Source organism: Arachis stenosperma, chromosome 9 (assembly GCF_014773155.1).
Source record: "Arachis stenosperma cultivar V10309 chromosome 9, arast.V10309.gnm1.PFL2, whole genome shotgun sequence".
Lineage (NCBI taxonomy): Eukaryota > Viridiplantae > Streptophyta > Magnoliopsida > Fabales > Fabaceae > Arachis > Arachis stenosperma.
The window spans coordinates 23,945,140-23,966,717 of record NC_080385.1 but is presented as its reverse complement, the minus strand read 5'-3'; the positions used below and the strand labels follow the sequence as shown (position 1 = coordinate 23,966,717).

The 21,578-nt window shown below is 33.1% G+C and overlaps 1 protein-coding gene and 1 non-coding gene across 2 annotated transcripts; one reads left to right on the top strand and one right to left on the bottom strand.

Annotated features, from left to right (window-relative positions):
- The first annotated feature begins 659 nt into the window (after positions 1-659).
- On the top strand, positions 660-767 carry LOC130953619 (small nucleolar RNA R71). The gene has a single exon (XR_009075781.1). It is a non-coding gene; the product is annotated as a small nucleolar RNA R71 (small nucleolar RNA).
- A 14,149-nt stretch (positions 768-14,916) lies between these two features.
- On the bottom strand, positions 14,917-17,404 carry LOC130948292 (probable glycerol-3-phosphate acyltransferase 2). Its single transcript, XM_057877009.1, has 2 exons — positions 16,633-17,404; positions 14,917-16,050 (listed from the first exon to the last, which is right to left on the bottom strand). The coding sequence occupies exons 1-2, from the start codon at positions 17,359-17,361 to the stop codon at positions 15,145-15,147; spliced, it is 1,635 nt and encodes a 544-aa protein (XP_057732992.1). The 5' UTR covers positions 17,362-17,404; the 3' UTR covers positions 14,917-15,144.
- Positions 17,405-21,578: the final 4,174 nt, after the last annotated feature.

Below are 21,578 nucleotides of genomic sequence, written 5' to 3'. Positions count from 1 at the left end.
CACTTGTGCCTCCAAATTTCTGATGGAGGACCTTGTTTCACTCATAAAATTTAAAGTGGCCTTAGGCAGATCAGAGACTATATTTGCTAAGCTAGAGGAGCTCTGCTCAGAATGCTCTGTCTGTTGCTGAGAAGATGATAGAAAAGGCTTCCTATTGCTGAGCCTGTTTCTTCCACCATTATTAAAGCCTGATTGGACTTTTGTTGATCTTTCCATGAGAAATTTGGATGATTTCTCCATGAGAAATTATAGGTGTTTCCATAAGGTTCACCTATGTAATTTATCTCTGCCATTGCAGGGTTCTCAGGATCATAGGCTTCTTCTTCAAAAGATGCCTCTTTAGTACTGTTGGATGTATTTTGCCATCCATTTAGACTCTGAGAAATCATGTTGACTTGCTGAGTCAACATTTTGTTCTTAGCCAATATGGCATTCAGAGCATCAATTTCAAGAACTCCATTCCTCTGAGGTGTCCCATTACTCATAGAATTTCTCTCAGAAGTGTACATAAACTGGTTATTTGCAACCATGTCAATGAGTTCTTGAGCTTCTGCAGGCGTTTTCTTTAGGTGAATGGATCCACCTGCAGAATGGTCCAGTGACATCTTAGAGAACTCAGATAGACCATAATAGAATATATCTAAAATGGTCCACTCTGAAAGCATGTCAGAAGGACACCTTTTGGTCATCTGCTTGTATCTTTCCCAAGCTTCATAGAGGGATTCACCATCTTTCTGTTTGAAGTTCTGAACATCCACTCTAAGCTTGCTCAGCTTTTGAGGAGGAAAGAACTTAGCCAAGAAGGCCGTGACCAGCTTATCCCAGGAGCCCAAGCTATCTTTAGGTTGTGAGTCCAACCATGTTCTAGCTTTGTCTCTTACAGCAAAAGTGAAAAGCATGAGGCTGTAGACTTTAGGATCTACTCCATTAGTCTTAACAGTCTCACAGATCTGCAAGAACTCAGTTAAAAACTGGTAGGGATCTTCTGATGGAAGTCCATGAAACTTGCAGTTCTGTTGCAGTAGAGCAACTAATTGAGGTTTCAGCTCAAAATTGTTTGCTCCAATGGCAGGGATTGTGATGCTTCTTCCATCAAATTTGGAAGTAGGTGTAGTATAATCACCAAGCATCCTCCTTGCATTATTATTTTTGGCTGCCATCTCCTCTTCTTTTTCGAAAATTTTTGTAAGGTTGTCTCTGGATTGTTGTAATTTAGCTTCTCTTAGTTTCCTCTTCAGAGTCCTTTCAGGTTCAGGATCTGCTTCAACAAGAATATTCTTGTCCTTGCTCCTGCTCATATGAGAAAGAAGGGAACAGAAAATAATAATAGGGATTCTCTTTACCACAGTAGAGATATTCCTTTATGTTAGCAGAAGAAAAAAAGAATAAAAGAAGAAAAAGGTAGGAATCCAAACACAAGGGGGAAGAGTGAGTTCGAATTCTTGAGTAGAAAAGAGGTGTTAGTAGATAAATAAATAAATAGAATAAGGTGAGAGAGAGAATTTTCAAAAATAAATTTTGAAAAAAGGTTAGTGATTTTTGAAAATTAAGAGAAGAAATAAAATTAAAATTAAAATTTGAATTAGTTAATTAAGAAAATTTTGAAAAAGAGGGAGGTAATTTTCAAAAATTAGAGAGAAGAAAGTAGTTAGGTGATTTTGAAAAAGATAAGAAATAGTTAAAACAAACAAAAAGTCAACTAGTTAGTTAGAAAATATTTGAAATTCAAATTTTGAAAAGATAAGAAGTTGGAAAAGATATTTGAAATCAAATTTTGAAAAAGATATGATTAAAAAGATATTTTGAAAATATATGATTAAAAAAGATATTTTGAAAAAGATTTGATTTTTAAAATTAAAATTGATTACATGACTAACAAGAAACTAAAAGATATGACTCTAGAATTTAAAGATTGAACCTTTCTTAGCAAAAAAGTAACAAACTTCAAATTTTTGAATCAATCACATTAATTGTTAGTAAAGTTTTCGAAAATTATGAAATAAAGATAAGAAAAGGATTTTGAAAATAAAGTTTAAAAATTTTCGGAAATAATAGAAAAATGAAAAAGATTTGATTTTTGAAAAAGATTTTGAAAAGATAAGATTTTTAAAATTGAAAATTTGACTTGACTTGTAAGAAATAGCTAAGTTTTAAAAATTTTTAACTAAGTCAACTCAAATTTTTTAAATTTATGAGAAAAATAAAGAAAAGATATTTTTTATTTTTGAATTTTTAATGAGGAGAGAGAAAAACACAAATATGACCCAAAACATGAAATTTATGAATCAAAACACATAATGCATGCAAGAACACTTTGAATGTCAAGATGAACACCAAGAACACATTGAAGAGATCATGATGAACATCAAGAACTTATTTTTAAAAATTTTCAAGAAAAGAAAACATGCAAGACACCAAACTTAGAAATTTTTCATGCTTAGACACTATGAATGCAAGAATGCACATGAAAAACAACAAAAAACACAAAACAAGAAAACATGAAGATCAAACAAGAAAATTCATCAAGAACAACTTGAAGATCATGAAAAATACAATGCATGAATTTTCGAAAAATGCAAGAAAAAGATGAACATGCAATTGACACCAAACTTAAAACATGACACAAGACTAAAAAAAAAACACAAAATATTTTTTTTATTTTTATGATTTTATTAAAATTTTTTGTATTTTTTATTATTTTTTTCAAAAACATATAGGAAAAATAAAATAAGAAATTCAAAATTTTTAATAAGAATTCCAAGAATCTTTGCAATGTTAGTCTAAAGCTCTGGTCCAGGAATTAGACATGACTAAATAGCCAGCTAAGCTTTTTGTGAAAGCTTCTGTCCAAAACACTAGACATGGCCAATGGCCAGCCAAGCTTTAGCTTACAAATCAGACATACAACAGCTGATACTTCATCCAACTTCATAAACTGATAAGGGGAAGCCTCAATCCAATTGAATTAGACATGGCTTTACAGCCAGCCAAGTTTCAACATGCTTTATGAAACACTAGAATTCATTCTTAAAAATTTAGAATAATTTTTCAAAAATAGAAGTAAAAATTTTTTGAAAGATTTTTGAAAAATTTTTGCAAATAAAACAAAAAGAAAATTACCTAATCTGAGCAACAAGATGAACCGTCAGTTGTCCAAACTCGAACAATCCCCGGCAACGGCGCAAAAAACTTGGTGCACGAAATTGTGATCATCAACAATGGCGCCAAAGACTTGGTAGCACTCTCAAACGTGAATCACACTTTGTCACAACTCCGCACAACTAACCAGCAAGTGCACTGGGTCGTCCAAGTAATACCTTACGTGAGTAAGGGTCGATCCCACGGAGATTGTTGGTATGAAGCCAGCTATGATCATCTTGTAAATCTCAGTTAGGCAGATAATAAATGGTTATGGAGTTTTCGAAAATTATAATAAATAAAGCATAAAATAAGATAGAGATACTTATTTAAATTATTGGTAGGAATTTTAGATAAGTGTATGGAGATGCAGTGTTCCTTCTGAATCTCTGCTTTCCTGCTGCTTTTATCCAATCATTCTTACTCCTTTCCATGGCAAGCTGTATGTAGGGCATCACCGTTGTCAATGGCTACTTCCCATCCTCTCAGTAAAAAAGGTCCAAATGCTCTTGTCACAGCACGGCTAATCATCTGTCGGTTCTCGTTCATGTCGGAATAGAATCCATTGATTCTTTTGCGTCTGTCACCATGCCCAACAATCGCGAGTTTGAAGCTCGTCATAGTCATTCAATCCCTGAATCCTACTCGGAATACCACAGACAAGGTTTATACTTTCTGGATTCTCAAGAATGGCCGCCAATAATTCTAGCTTATACCACGAAGATTTTGATTAAGGAATCCAAGAGATACACGCTTGGTCTAAGGTAGAACGGAAGTGGTTGTCAGTCACGCGTTCATAGGTGAGAATGATGATGAGTGTCACAGATCATCACATTCATCATGTTGAAGTGCAACAAATATCTTAGAACAAGAATAAGCTGAATTGAATAGAAAATAGTGGTAATTGCATTGAAACTCGAGGTACAGCAGAGCTCCACACCCTTAATCTATGGTGTGTAGAAACTCCACCATTGAAAATACATAAGCGATGGTTCAGGCATGGCCGAATGGCCAGCCCCCATAAACGTGATCAAAGGATCATAAGGTGAACCAAAAATAATCCAAAGATGTCTAATACAATAGTAAAATGTCCTATTTATACTAGACTAGTTACTAGGGTTTACAGAAATAAGTCTAAATGCAGAAATCCACTTTCGGGGCCCATTTTAGTGTATCCTTAGGCTGAGCTTGAGCTTTACACGTGCAGAGGCTTCTCTTGGAGTTAAACTCCAAGTTGTAATGTGTTTTTGGCATTTAACTCTGGTTTGTGACGTGTTTCTGGCGTTTGACTCCATAATGCAGCATAGAACTGGCGTTGAACGCCAGTTTGCGTCATCTAATCTCGAATAAAGTATGGACTATTATATATTTCTGGAAAGCTCTGAATGTCTACTTTTTAACGCCGTTAAGAGCGCGCCATTTAGAGTTTTGTAGCTCTAGAAAATCTATTTCGAGTGCAGAGAGGTCAGAATCCAATAGCATCAGCAGTCTTTTGTCAGCCTTCTATCAGAGTTTTGCTCAGGTCCCTTAATTTCAGCCAGAAAATACATGAAATCACAAAAAAACACACAAACTCATAGTAAAATCCAGAAATGTGAATTTAGCATAAAAACTAATGAAAAATCCCTAAAAGTAGCTAAATCCTACTAAAAACTACCTAAAAATAATGTCAAAAAGCGTATAAATTATCTGCTCATCAGTGGCGAGGATAGGATGGCTTTAAACTCGGTAAAGGCTGTTTCACATTCTTCTATCCATTTGAACTTTTTATTCTTGCAGATCGTCTGGAAGAAATGGTATGATCGGTTTGACATAGCTGGTAGGAATCGTGATAGTGTTTTTGGACTTGCCATGTTAATTATTGCTTCACATTTTTTGGGGTTCGCTTCGATTCCACGTGAGGTAAGCATAAACCCGAGGAATTTTCCTCCTTGCACCCCAAAGGCACACTTTTCCGGATTGAGTCTCATATTATATGCTCGGATCTGTTAGAATATTGTTTTGAGGTCGTCATAATGCGATTCTTCTGATGGGGTCTTGGCCACCATGTCATCTACATAGATCTCCATATTCCTACCTATTTGCTAGTGGAATACCTTGTCCATAAGTCTTTTATATGTTTCATCTGCATTCTTTAGCCCAAATGGCATTACCTTATAACTAATTTTAATATTCTGTTATGAAAGTTGTCTTGCTTTGGTCTTCTGGATGCATAAGAATCTAGTTGTAACCAGAGTATGCATCCATGAAGCTCAAGCTTTTAAACCCCGAGGCATTATCTACTAATTTGTCAATACAAGGCAATGGGTAAGCGTCTTTTAGGCATGCTTTGTTAAGATTTCTAAAGTCGACGCACATGCACCATTTTCCTGAGCTCTTTCTTACCATTACCACATTTGAGAGCCATGTGGTGAAGCGTATTTCCTTGATGAAGTCGGCATTGAGAAGCTTCTTAATCTCTTCTAAGGCTGCCTTCGCCTTTTCAGCTCCGAGGTTTCTTTTCTTCTAGGCCACAGGTCGGATCATTCTGTCGATGGCGAGTTTGTGGCAAATGATGCTCGGGTCTATCCCTGGCACGTCTGCTGAGGTCCAGGCAAACAAGTCGGCGTTGTCTTGTAGTACCTTTATCAGTTTTAGTTGTTCCTGTCCTTCAAGGGATCGACCAATATAAGTGAATTGTCCTGCTTTTGCGGTTAAAGGGACCTTTTGGAGCTCGTCTGCTGGCTGAGGTCTTTCTTGGGAATCCTCCCGAGGATCAAGCTCTGCTAAGGGCAGTACTTCAGTTGTGCTGTGGATGGCTTTTACTTCTTGTTGGGATTTTCCCGATATGTTGGCTCCTTTTAGGCTTGCATTGTAGCACTGCCGAGCTTGTTGGCGATCCGAGTGGACTGTTGCTATCCTACCGTCCTATACCTGAAACTTGACACAGAGATGTAAGGTAGATACCACTGCTCTGAATGTGTTCAGAGCGGGTTTTCTGAGAATAATATTATAAGGACTAGGACAGTCGACTATGAGGTATTGGACATTAATAGTTTGCGACCCTGAATGTGTCCCCCATTTTTGTTTTTAGCCATATATAGCCTTTTATCGGGACCCTCTCTCCCGAGAACCCAACCAGTTCTCCGGATGAGGGTTGCATGGCTTTTTCAGATAATTTCATTTTCTGAAAAGTAGAGTAAAATAGGACATCGGCGATACTACCTGGGTCTATGAGGACCTTTCTTACTAACAATTCACCTGTTTGGATGGCGATGACCACAAGATCGTCTAGGTTCGGACCTGGTGAAGATAGGTCGGCTTGACTGAAAGTTATCTTGGGCTTGTTTGTGTCCACCTTTCTTTGGGGTATTGTACCTTCGATTGCCAGCATTGCTCGGTAACTTCAACTTCATTTTCGTGCCGCATTCGTTTCACCTCCCCTGCGAATCCTCTGGATATGTGGTTTATGACCCCTTTTGGCGGGTTGGGGTTGGACCATTTACTGTCATCTTTCTCTTCCGAGGTTTGTTGACGCTCTCCTAGGTCTTGAGAGCTTTCACCATTTCTTCTTCCTTCGACATATTTGTCTAGGAGGCCTTGTCGGGCTAGTCTTTCCAATAAATCTTTGGCGATTACGCATTCGTCCGTCGTGTGGCCGTACTTCTGGTGGAAAGCACAGTGTTTGCTTTTGTCTACAAATCTCTTATCTTGGTAACTCCCTGCTCATTCAGGAGGCTTTATTATTTTGGCATTGAGGATCTCTTTGATTATTTTTTCTCTCCTCGTATTAAATCTGGTGTAATTATCGAATTTTGGTGTGAGCTTGAAAGGTTTCTTTGACTCCTTATTATTTGGCGGCCTGAATGCCCTGTCCTCTTCTCTCCTGGGCTGTTGTTTGTCTATCTTTTGGGCTTCATGGAGTTCTTCAACCTCCATTTGGCCTGTGGCCATTTCTTGAAACCCTTCCAACGTCTTCGGTTTGGTTACTGCAATTGTCTCTCGGAACTTACCAGGCCTTAGGCCGGATTTAAGGGCGTGTAGGTGGACTGCTGGATCTAAGTCTGGAGTTTCCATGGTTGCTTCAGTGAATCAGGTGATGTAGTCCTTCAAGCTTTCGTGTTGTCCTTTTCTGATTGTACCTAGATAGTCTGATCCGTGCACATATATTCTCGATGCGGCGAAGTAGTCTATGAAGGATCTCGCCAGCTCTTCAAAAGAAGAAATTGAACTTGCAGATAACTTAGAAAACCAAAGCAATGCAGCACCATCAAGGTAAGTAGGAAAAGCTCGACAAAGTACGGGTTCATTGTTAGCGCCGTCAAAGAATATCATAGATTGGAATTTCTTAACATGAGCCCTGGGGTCGCCAATTCCCTTGTAAGCTCGAGAGAGGTAGGCAGTACGAAGTTCTTCGGCATTTGAAACTTGGTGATCTCTTCGGAGAAGGGGTTGTCCAAGGTCAGCTTTTCCTGGAGGGTTGATGATCAGGGGGTCTATGTTGTCTTGAGTCGAGCTTTTGGAGTTCCCTTCTTCATGTTTTCCAGCGTTGTTGGTGGAAGACAGTTCGGCTATCCTCCGAACTTTAGCCTGGAGTTTAGCAATCTGAGCTAGGAGCTCTGCTTGTGTGGGTTGTTGGACTCCGTTGTCGGCCATTTTTGAGGATCGGGGATCCTGAAGAAAGAAAAAAGTAAAAATTCGAACAAAGAAAACAGTGGGGTTAGTTAAAATCCTGGCCCCATAGTGGGTGCCAAATGTTCCGTTCGAGCAAAATCGAGGTATGAGGGCTCCTTCCAATGACTATTCGGTTTTGACGGAGAGATAGACGTCGTTCTGGGAGAAGGGTAATACACCTCGGCAGTACGCAACACAATGACGGGAGCATCCGCAAAAAGCACTCTAACGCTCAAATCAGAAGAACATATTAGGAGATAATGTAAAGAAGATCATAAAGCGGGTGTGTGACCTGCCTTCCTTTGGGCTATTTGGTTTATTTATATAGATGAGTGAAGTGTTAGTTTCCCTTTGTTTGTTCCGATCTTTTGGTTGTTTGGTGAGTGCCGTTGTTATTGATAACGGACTGGAGATGATGTTTGACTTATTTAAAACTGTAATCAAATTGTGGTTGAGTTTTCTCGCGTTATTATCTCCGGATTGTTTGGTCGATTTTGATTTTGATCTCGTTTATGAATTTGTAGCGTACACGTCAATTACAATAGTACAATAAATCTAAAGTTAAGTACCCTCTCTACATACCTCATGGTCAGTGGAACCGTCTCCACTTTGAAAATCTGTGGCAAATCCAAGAAAGTAGTAGTGGTATCTTGGAATTGATAACCATGCATAGTGTGTGGTAGGCCGAAGCAAGTAAAGTTGATCCCCACGAGCGAGTAGCCCTTGCAATGCACGGTCGAGTTAGATTCATCTGTTATCAACAGCAATGTGCATATTGTGAGAGCACATCAAGTGGAGCATTAGCAGGCATGTTTCTTAGGTCAATCTTCAACCACATCATCTTAATGTTGAACGACTTGACTTGCTGCACCCCTTCTATGTTGCTCCGAGTGACTTAGACGCATCTGCTGTGCGTCGTGCCCATAGTATGCGTAGGCCAAGGTGATAGGCAGCTTCGTCTTGGGCGGTGATGCTACACTCACCCAGCAACACCTATGAGTCTCAGGACATCATATATATAGCAATGGTTACTAAACAACATTTAACGGGGAGTTTATTGGACTTTTAATATTTAAATTTTCATTCATCCTAAAACCACCAAACATATATATCACAATTGTTAACTAGCTAGAAAAAAACATGCACGCCATAATATATAAGGGGAAGCAATCAACTTTCCTAGTTATGATGGGACATTTATTCACATGATTCTTTTACCTCCCATTGTCAAGATTAGTTGTTCTGTTGACCCATCCACGTAGCTTCTGAACATTTAGTTTTTTTTTTTCATATTTTTGAATTCCTTAAATAAAACTTATAGTAGAATTAAAATTTTATATTAGTTTTAAAAAATTTGTGTCATTAGAACTAACATTATTTAAATTAGTATCAATTATTTGAGATCGTTATTTTTTTAACTCTTAAGCCTTGTATGTGATTTAAATCATAATTAATATGAAATTTCATATTCTTTCCTAATTATAATTTTAACTAGATTTGTTGTTAAAATTTTACAGTGATCACAAACTCCATAATCATAAGTATCATAAAAGCAACCATATAATTCCAAATTCAATAGTAAATATATTTATGTTAATAAAAACTCCTTGTAAATTTTACCCTAAATATTATGAAAATTTTCTGAATTTATCCCTTGTTCCAACTCTTAGAATCTTGAGAAACAGAGTAGAGAAAATCACTCCTCACTTTTTTTTCTTCCCTACCCCATTATTGTCATTCCAAAGAATATGCTAACACAGTTGAAAATGAAAAAGACAATGCAACTATACTCCTATTGAAATAGGAGACAAAATTCATGTAATTATTATTGTCTTCTTTATTCAGTTTATTGTTATCTGTGACCGAGAATGACACACCTTGTATTTATTGGTGTGTACTACAAAAATCTGAGTCTACAACTCTACATAGATAATCTTTCACATGAAAAAAAAAAAAAAGAAAAGAGAAAAGAGGTAGACTATATATTTTTTGTGGTTCCAACTAGACATCCGCTTCCAAATTCCTAACTTTAAGTCTTTAATTTGCATTTGTTATGCATATTGATACTTCTCACCAAGAACTAGGCCCACTAAATTTGTAATTTGTTGAAAGCCAGAAGGAGAAAATATGAGTGAGAGGAAAGAATGTGATGCTTTAGTTGGCAGTTGACGCATAAACAAATGCCTATCTATATCTCATCTATCTATTTTCCAAACTAATTATTTAATTAAAAAACATATTTAATTTACTCAGAAAAATGTTAATTCATCATCACTGCTATGCTCCTTTCTTCGTCGCTCAAAGTTCCACCGCCTAACCACAACGTGCAACATCACTTGTACATTTTGATATGAGGTTCGCCATCAATGTTTCCGCGCAAATTTTTCTTTCATTTTTACGGTCATTTTAAAAAAGGTCAAATTATAATTTGACCTATTGAATTTGTAAATATTTATTTTTTATATTTAGTGAAATTTTGTAATGCGAGACAAATAATTTAATTATCTCTTTTACTTTTTTTTTTGTATTTAAACATTTTTATATATTTTTTATTAACACTTAATTGCTGTTTATTATACTTAAATATTTTCAAAGTCATGAACAAAAATAAAAAATTATAATTGAACACATTCCTTCACTTTCTTCAAATAGTGTTATTGCTCATAGACCATAGTCTACGTCAAGGATCTTTTAGATTATTTGCTTCTCTCATTAACTTGTCCGCTTAGTAGTATTTTTAACAATATGTAAAATTTGGTGTGCTTTTTTTATACGGAAATCACAAATCTGAGTTTTAATTTGTAAAATTTAACTTTTTTTAATTTTTAAAACATAAACCAATCTTTTGATTTGTGAATTTATATAAATCTAACTTTCTGATTGGTAAACTTTAATTTTTTTAAATTTTTAAAATATAAAACTGATCTTCCGATTTATGAACTACACAAATTTAGCCTTTCAATTTATGAATTTCCGAAATTTAAATTCAGCTCCTCTCAAATTGGGTCATCAGTTTTTTTTCCCTCTTCAATTTAACAATTTGTGTCTTAAAATAAAAAAATTATATTATTTAAAAACACACAAATTTTTCATATATAACTATGAATAATACATCCTGAGAATCTATATAAAAAAAATGAACCTAACTTGTCTCATTGTAGGTGTGGATAGTCTGTTTCATCATTTTATAGTAAAGAACATTTCTTATAATAATTAGTATCCAAGGAATTATTTCCTGTAATAGCAAATAAAGTATTCTAATGATGTTTAAATTGTTACGGATATAATTATTTACGTGTCTTTTTTTTATTAGATTAAATTTTTTAAAACAATAATTATGTTATAATATTAAAAATTTTATTATTTAAAATAACACAAATAAAAAAAGTTTATGCAAAAAAATTTATTTAAAAAAATGTATTATATATATATATATATATTATCAATTTAAATTAAAAAAAAAATAATTTTGTGACATAAGCCATTAGCTAATTGTAATGGGTTGTTGATGTATATAGGGTCAACATACTCTTGTGTGTAGGTCAAGTAAACACAAATCCATGTAATTTAAGGCGTTTGTAATAAAGAATTGTAGCAGAGTGTGTATTGCATTTCATATTTTCATGTGTACAACTTGATGATTGATAGTCAAAATAAATGTCAACAAAATGCGCATTAAAGTATCTCACGTTAACAACTGAGTTCCTTCAAAGTCAAATCTCACATGTTGATGAAGCCTTTTGCTTCCGTTCCAATAATGCACAAATTTATTTACAACTGAATGGATCGAGTCACATTTCACGTTTTATTATTATTTTTATTTTTATTATTATTATTTTACTAATATGTACTTTGAGAATACATGTTAAAGATACTATAAAAAAAACTTTATTTAAAATTATTGAAAAGATAAATATTTTTATATTTTTTATACATTAAATATATAAAAATTTTAAAAAATTAATATTATTATCAGTGTCTTTCGAATAATACAAAATAGTTAAATCCTCCTTATTATTATTATTATTATTATTATTATTATTATTATTATTATTATGTGTCATAAGAATATATAATAAGCTTATCATTAGTAAAAAGTTTTACATTTTTTAATTTGATGAATATAAAATAAATACATTAAATAAAAACTTAAATTTTATATTTTTAATAAAAAAATTTTGTTTTATGTTTTTAACATATACTCTGAGAACATATTATAAATAAACCCTTATTAATAATAGAAAACTAGAAAAAAAGAGATGGCACAAACTCCCTCACTAGAACAGTTAATGTTGCAGGTGCAACTTGGTCATGTAGATCCACCACTGATAGCGCAGCAATAGTGTGTATCACATTTCACAATCATAATTTTTATGCGGCTATCATTGTAAGACCAAATTTTTAAAAAAATCCATATGCATTCCCTTTTTCAGAATTAATCAATGTATGTTGCAAGAGATAGAACATCGTATAGAAGAAACTGTGGGTGGTTTGCTTCCATAACTTCCCGGCGATGTTTCAGTTTGATAACCCAATTTGAGCAATATAAATGTTTTATTAATATAATACAATATTATTTGTTTGTACGGCTAGTTTAAAAGCACAATTATATAATTATTATGTAATAATAATATATTGTGAAACCAATGCTTAATTGAAGCATCTTTTAAATCAAAATAATATAAATATAAATATTTAATTAAATTTTAATATAAGACTTTTTCCTCAAAGTATTAATATATATGGAAATTAAACTTAATAATATATAATAGACATTAAAGACTAAGGCACAATTTCGTGTCAAGTGTAAGTTAAACAATAAAAAAAGTTAGAAGAAAAAAATTAGACAGTTGTAATTATTTTTTTTTTCAATTGGTATGACTTTTTATTTAATTTTTAAAATTTTAAATGAAATTAAGGGTCTTTTGAAAATTATTTATTGTGACAAAATATTGTTTTTTTGTCTCAAGTACTTTATTAATAATGGTAAATATTACATTACATCTAATATCATTTATTATATGCTAAACCAATGTAGGCATTTATGTTTACTTACTAATATAAAGAGAAAATTCTAGAGTTTTTAATATATTTAATTAATGTATGAACATTACAAAATGTCACTTTACAATAATACTAACCAAAACCATTACATATACTCTTGAATTTCTTAACAAATAAATATAATATCCTTACAGCACTGATTCAAAAAATGTGATGATATTATAATTAGATTGGCCTCATGATTTATCTCTGGCCAATTGGATAGAACTGGAATGTCAGTTGGGAATCAAATATTGTGTGTTTATTATTCTCCTCCCACTCACACTGTCTATCTGTTTCATATGTGTGTACAGTTGCGCATTTTAAGAGTGCATAGCATTTATTGGAAAAGAAAGTATACACATTTAGTTAGTAGCCAAAGTTGCTTCTTTTCTGTGGCACTGGGTTGTTGTGCAAGTGAGATGCAAATCCCAGATATTCCAAAATTATTCAACAATTGCTTAAGGTGTACATTAAAATTAGATCTAAATTAGTTATTAAAGTAAAATATATATTAAAATATAAAATATACATTAAAAATAAATTAAATTATATATGTATTTTATATGGTGATTAATTTTAATAAATGATTTTAATATGCAAGTAGTATTTTTGTTTTTTTTTTTACTAAAGAGATAATAATTTAAAATTATTTTATTTTAATTATAATTTTATATACGTAGCCCTATAATTATTACACAATTATTGCATTTAATATTATTGAGTTATTTTTTTATAATTAAAAAAAGACAAAATAAAATAATTTTGAATTATTTGAGCTAATTTTTTTTATTATCTATCAAATATTTTTTTATTTTATACATATTCTATTTGAGTTTAAAAAATTTTTATTTGACATTTTTTTCTCATCTTTTATATATTATTTTTGGTTAAAAGATATAAAACTTCCATAAGATTAAATAATTAATATACCTTTAGTTCTTATAAATATTTAGTATTTTAATTTTAAACTTTTAAAACAAATTACTTTAGTTTTTTTATTCCTGATTACACTTAAGGTGACAAAAATATCATATAAGGTAACAAATCTATTTTCCACTGTAAAACCTAAATGCCATACTGTAAGCATTGTATCGGTTACTGCCAATCGAGTAAAGAACTAGGTTGTTGATCACCTAATTAACATGGTCCAGTTAGATATTCAATTATTTGAATTTTAACCTAATGAAGAGGCTTTAATTTCACTGTGTCTAAACAACTACAAGCCTTTATTATATATAGGTAGATACTTCAATAATAATGATGTTTTGATATAAAAATATGATATTATAAATTATTAGATGAATTAATATATTTTATTGAATATAATATTATATATATATTTAAAAATATTTCATAATAAAAGATAATAAAAAATAATTAAAATTTATCTTATTTAATATTTATTAATTATTGATAGAATTAATGAATGTTGAATAAAATAAACAAATTTTAGCTTTTTTTTAAACTTTAATATATATTACCATATATATACAATGTATTTGTATCATTGTACATATCCTGTAAAGAGAGAACATAAATATAAGATAGAACTCCTTTATTTAGACTGAATTTATGATACAATGAGAAACTAAAAATTTAATTATTTTTGAATTAACATAATAAAATTTATATATAATAAAAGCTATAAATTTAGTAATAATATATTAAATTATTATAAAAAATCTTTTCTATTCCATACACAATTTCTCTTCAATTACCGACACAACTAAAGTATTTAATCCACATAAATATTTGAGTCTATTCTTTAACAAACCATTAATCAATCATATAATTAAACAGCATTTTAAAACAAACCATATTGATATCCTAACTTATTTAAACTTCAATTTTTGTAAAAGATATTTACTTGCCATTCTGGTTTGTGAACTACTTCTTATTAATTGTACAAATTAAATTAAATTTGATGCAGAGTACTCCCTTTGAATGATTGCCACAAAGACCGTTTTCTTGTGTCACCTTGATCTGTTACGTGTTTAAGCGGTGGGCAGCAACATTAATTGCAAATTGTACTATAGAGATAAAGAGTGAACATAAAGTAATAAATATGAAACACAAAAATATCGACAAATCAACATTGCTTTATATTACACAGGAAACAAAGTTATTAATACACAATTAATAGTGAGAAAAATTAAACAATAGTGGTCCACTATAGCCTATAGCTAGTAGTATAATGTAATGATAAAAATTTAGCTGCCACAGCCATTTGTGTCTTTTTTTTTTTGGAACTCATTTTTCGACATCACAACTATTTGAACTAACCAAAGTATCTAACAATTACAGTACCTAAGATTTACCACAGGCTCGGTTCATAACTACACCTTCATTACCCGCCAAAATCAGGTACTTATCTTTTCTCGTAAGCTTAGTGCACTCAAACCCCAACGCGCTCCCTATCTGACTTTGCACGTGATTCGCCACTTTGAATCTCGCCTTATGTTCTTTCTCAGTAATCTCTGCCACGTCAGCGCATCGTGATCTCTGCACGTGTTGCAAGAGGTTGACGGTGTAAACTGGCGAGGGATTCATAAGAAAGAACACAGGGTCCAGACACTTGAGTCCCCCGGCCGTAGTGCCGTGGAACATGGTGACGTGGCTGTTAACGGCCACGGGGGCAATGTCATCGCACATCTCGGAGAACAAAGGGCTGAACCTTAATAAATAAGGCTCCCGGCAAGTGGTCCCTTCGGGGCAAACAACTAGGTCTCCTTGGGCGAGCAAGTGCTTCATCATGTTTGCGTCTTGATCCCGGTTCCTAGTTAAACGCACCGTTTTGATTGGTGCAAGAATCTCTGACATCCTACTCAAGCTGTAAGTAACGGCGATTAAGTTCCTCTGAAGAGTGAAAGAAATGTAAAGAGGGTCCAACAAGGTCCTGTGGTTGCACACATAAAGCGTGCCCGTCTTGTTATTATTGTTGGGGGGCATTTTGGGGATTTCGGAGGTGGTGAGGTGTATGCCAGTAAATACCAAGAGGGGGGTTGAGAAGTTATAAGGGAGAGAGAGGGCAAGTGAGATTCTAATAATGGCGAGGATTAGGGCATAGGGGAGCCACATTAAGATAGCTATGGAGTCAAATAGAGTGGGTCTAAGGGCAAGCCTTCCATCGTGGAAGATTAGTGGCTTCGGGTATTTGTCCTTTGATAACCTTTGCCAGCTTCTCTTCTCTGCTTCTGACACCGCATACACTTCCTATTTATTGTTCCATCCAGTTAGAAAATAATATACAGAAAGAGACAAAACAAAATGTGTGTTTTTATGTATGCATGCACTATGGGACGCGGGGGCATTTAATTTTAATCACTCTTTTCGAATTTTTACACTTTTGACTAGACTCTATCGGGTAAAAAGCTAGGAAACTCCTGGAAAGTTGCAGGGCATTGCTGTTATGCTAAGGAAACACAATATTCAAAATTAAAATATAATAAGAAAAAGTCTGCATGAAAAATTCGACTTGGATTTTTCTTTTCTTTTAATACCATTTTCTTTGTTTAATTTGATCTATTAAACATGGTTTTAGTATATTATTATTGTATTAGAAAATACATTAAAAGTAATAGAAATAACGGACAAAATATAAAATCTTGCAATTCTCAATTTTTAATACAATGTAATAATGAAAATTAAAGATATTATAGCATTTTATAAAAGAATTTTGTTGTTATTAATCAACTTTGAAACCAAAATCAATGTTTAAGATTGTTAGTAATTAACTTAATTAACATGGAAAACGAACAGGACAAAAACTAAAGCAAATTTGGAATAAACACAAACCTTGCAATGGGAGAACAATTGATGATCAACAACTTTGTTGAATCTAGTAATTCCAATCATATCGGAACATCCTTTCCCTTCTTGAACCTGTTCCAAAGCATGCAAAGCACTTTTCTTCTCCTCCATCAACCCAACAAAGTATCCACAGAAAACCTTCAATTCCCTCCCAACAACAACATCAATCTCCAAATACTCTCTCAAGAAACTCTCCACCATGATTCTTGGCATGTTCGTCACGCCCACTTTCTTCCCGCTGCTTCTCTTCAACACATCAAACATATCTTTCCCAACGTCTTCCAAGAGGAATTTCGGCAAAACCGACCTTCCCACTCGGAAGCTATCTACTTTGATTCCCAAAAAACATATCATAACCATCATCTTGAGCCCCAGTTCTTGCCCTACTATATCTGCTGCACACGCAACAGGATACAGCAGGACAAGAACAATGGCTCTGATTAAGCCCCCTGCTTCGAATGCCACCAGCATGAAGTAGGGGAACAGAGAAGAGGATTTCAACAGAGCGTTTTCAACATCAAAGACGAGTGTATGGTCACCGAGTTCTGAAGAACGGTGGTGCTGATGGAGAAAGGAAGAGAACTTCTGGTACTTGAACTGTGTGCTGAGGATGTTTCTGCGGAGGCCTATGAGACTCTTGAGTTGTCTAAAGAGGAAACGGTACCAAAAGAAGAAAAGGGATTTGAAGAAAAAAGCTCTGAACATTTTAGCCATTCCAATATTTAGTGAATGAATAATGAAGTGAGTTTTGTTTTAGTTAACCATGTATGTTGCCATTTTACGAAGCAGAACCCCTTTCTATTTATAGAGCTGTGGATCCGACAATACCCATGTTTTTCTTTATTATTACAGCCAGTGGCAGTCAGTTCCTTAAGAAAGCAGCCTTAGATCTGCCAAGTATTTATGGTTCAATAATATATTTGAAACACAATTAAAAAAAATTATTTATTTAATATTTATTAGGGCAATTTACGTTTTTAAATTGTTTCGACCCCAAATTTATGCAAATGCATTGTTTTAAAAATGGTTACGCAATTACGTTGTTTCACTATATTATATAAACCGCTACTGGCAGTAGCGGTTTATAATTGCACAGAAACTGCTAGAGCCAGCAGCGGATTCTGTTCAAAAAGTGCAGCATAGAAACTGCGGCAGCCCATCGCGGTTTATGTTTGAGAGAAGTTGGTCATAAACCGCTGCTGGCAGCAACAGTTTATGTGCGTGGGGATGTGTGCGTAAACCGCTAGACGTTGAAAGTTTAAGTATATTTTATCTGTTATTAGGTTCATATAGTTGGTGTTTTACTTGACCTTAATACATATAAACCATTCAGTACAAGCTTGTAGCCTAAGTCCCTTCATCAAACATTCTATGTTAATTACTAGTTAGTTGTATTTTTCAATTGTTCATTCAGTTACTAATTATTATTATTACTGTACTGTAATTATATTAAAATATTAATTTTTTTTTATCAGTTCTAATTCTTATTTTGTTTTGATTATTTATTTTGGTTGATTCATTTTTTTCTTTTATAAGATATTGAATAATAAAATTTATTATAAAACAAATTAATGTTAACATAGTTTGACAAATTAATAATATTTAAAAAATAATTAAAATTATTTTTAAACATCTAATTACTAAAATGGACCTATTTAAAATATTATTTTATCTTATTTTTATATAATTTAATTTTATTTGTACTTATTTAAAATGTTGTCAACGGTTTCATATAAGTGTAACTCCTCTTGTTAGTATGGAGTCTCCAGCACGATAACAATTAGGAAGGAGAAAATGTGAAGTATATAAAATGAGGAGACCGAAGATTATAACAATAAGGTTTTGGGTGCTAACGACCATGCTAATAATAAAGTTTTAGATCCAATCTGCTCTTATTATATAAGAGCTTGTCATACACACGATTCCTGCACCATAAAATTTCATAAAAAAATTATATCCATTTGAATAATTAATTATTTATAGCTTCTTAAGATAAAATTTAATTAAAATTAAATCTCTTCATATCTAATTAATGACTGCTTCAATTATTCTTTTATAATTTTTTAATAAAATAAGTCACTTTCTTTCGTTTTCTTATTTTAATTTTTATTTGGTATGAAAACTCAACACAATAAAATAAAATTTATTTTATAAAAATATCATACAAGACTCAAATGTATTTTTTTTTCACATCCGTTTATAAAACTAAAAAAACAAAAAAGAAAAGGAAGAAATTGCAACAATAACATGCATGAATTGGATTAAATTTGATTTGTATTATTATTACTGAACGTAAACCGCTATGGCCACCAGCGGTTTACGCACGCATTTCAACAAACATAAACCGCTATTGGTAGCAGCGGTTTATGAAGAACCATAAATAAACAGAATCCGCTGCTGGTTCTAACGGTTTCTGTGCAATTATAAACTGTTACTGCCAGTAGCGATTTATATAATATAGTGAAACAACGTAATTGCGTAACCATTTTTAAAACAATGCATTTGCGTAAATTTGGGATTGAAACAATTTAAAAACGTAAATTGCCCTATTTATTAATTATTGTTAAAATAATTATATAATTTTAAAAATAATAAATATAAATATCATGCATATGAAATTATTAATTATAGATATATATTATGATATATAAAATAATTTTAAATATTATATTTTTAGTATCTTCGTTATGTTTTGTATTTTTATTTCTTCAATAATGCATAGAAATTGGGCTAATATTTATTTTATCATTATTAGTTAATATTTTATGTTAACACTTTATTTTTAAATTATTAAAATTTAGGTTAAAGGATTTGTAATTTGAAATTAAGAATAAAAATATTTTTGTTAAATATGAATTGAAAAAATATCAATTTTGTTAATAATGTAGTATTATTTTTCATTACAAGAAAAACATCGTCGGAATAAATCAGAAGATATAAATTTTATCGGTAAATGTTTACCGTCGGAATTTTTGGTCCAACAATAATTCTGCGACCGATTACTAGCTCGAAGAACTAATTGGTTACAGGCAGATTTTTCTGACGATATTGTTGACGCCGAAAATGTTGTTTCTGCACCGGTACTGTCGAATTGACAATAATGTCATTTTTTTAAAAAAAATCAAATAAATGGTCAACTTTAATTTTTAGTTTAAATTTATTTTTCACACAATTAATGGTCAATTCATATATAATGAAAACCTTTTATTTAAAATAAATAATACAATGTTCAAATAAATTAAAAGTCAAGTACATTAAATAAATACAATAAATACAATAAAACGAAACAATAATAACTACAGATCCAGGTAGTCCTCGTCATCATCGTTGCTGTTGGTCCCGTGGCCCTGAGGAGACTACGCAGAAGGTGGTAATGTCTGTATTCCACCAGTAGGACCACTGCCACTAGCAGGTATGATGCCAGTGGTGCGCATCTGAGCCTGATACACCTCCATTTGAGCTTCCATACGCTGCAGTTGCTCCAACTGCTCCCTCCCCCTAGTCTGAGGTCATCCATATCCATCACGTGTGTGAGGATCTCTTGATACCTCTCCCAATAACTGTTCAGCTTCTGAGCCTGCTGGTGAAGGCTGCGTTGAAGCTCCTGCACTTGCAGCCTCAAATTCACACCTTCCTCGAGTTTGACGACTCGACTGGTGGCAGATCCTAACGACGGCCTCAATTTGGAAGTGTGAAAGCTGATGGAGAAAATAACCCTAGCCCCATGTATGCGGTTCTTGCATGCCGCTAAGGCAGTCTCTTGTTAAACTGCATCGGGATCGATAACTGAAGCTGTAGAGCTATCGGCGGCGTCCTCCCCACTTTGCTGAGACTGCTAAATCGTGACCTCTAATTTCTGTATGCAGGACTTTTGTGTAACACAAGTTATTGTGATTAGTACGTCAGATATACAGTTAATCTCTAATAATTTTATACCAGAAGATCAAATGTATTTTTACTCACATACTGGTCCTGAGACTACTGATCAGTGAATCTCGCTTTGTTCTCCTTCAGCGTGTGGGTGTACTTGAACCTCTCTACCAATGTCGCCTCACGATCCAACGATTTTGACTACATATTTTACAATAAAACAATATGCTTAGGATGCCTAATAATAATATACAAAAGAATATAAATATGTTATTAACAAAACTAAAGTCACTACAAATCAGTCTGGCCTTAGTCTTCATGAAGGTCGCAGAGTCACCGGTATACTTGGACAACCTGGTCGATATCCTGTTAGCTCTGTTAGTGTGACGCCGATGCGTGAACCTCATCGGTCTCCCAATAAACTAACAGAGCCTTCTTTACTTTCGGTCGGAGCTAGGTCGTCAAGTGGTCCTGCCCCTCACAAATAACCTTCAGTATCTACTGGAGCCGCCTACTCATTCTATGGTCGAATATCTTTCTGATGGTAAGATTGTACTCAGTGTCCGATATAAAGTGCAGCTGCAACAAAAAAAATTTAAAATTAGTTAATCAAAATAGAAGATATAAATTAGCTAATAAAGTTTGAAATTAAAAAAATAAATACCGCCCATTTCTGAAACCATCGCCTTCTAGCTAGTCTCAGTGGAAATCTTCTTGTAGCTGAGTTAGGGATAGTTGTACATTAGTTTGATGATGTTGGTCATCTCCTAAGTACATGCATTGTTGTTCAGTATAAACCTAACAATATTTCACAAACAAAACAATATGGCAATAACCATAATTAGTAAATAGGAAACACTAACCAGGCAATCAAACCTAAATCCACTAAACAAGAAATAATAACCAGACACTTGCAGCAATAAGTAAATAGAAAACAATAACCAGGTAACCAAACCTTAATCCGTTAAATAAGAAATAATAACCATAATCAGTAAACAGAAACACCAAGTAGGCAACCAAACCTAAATTAAACAATAACAGGAACTTGCAACAATGACCAT

Excerpts from the sequence above, each read along its gene's own strand:
- LOC130948292 (XM_057877009.1), bottom strand. The coding sequence starts at position 17,361 with ATGGCTAAAATGTTCAGAGCTTTTTTCTTCAAATCCCTTTTCTTCTTT. Across the intron at positions 16,051-16,632 it reads AATTGTTCTCCCATTGCAAG|GAAGTGTATGCGGTGTCAGA; the intron begins GTTTGTGTTTAT and ends AACAATAAATAG.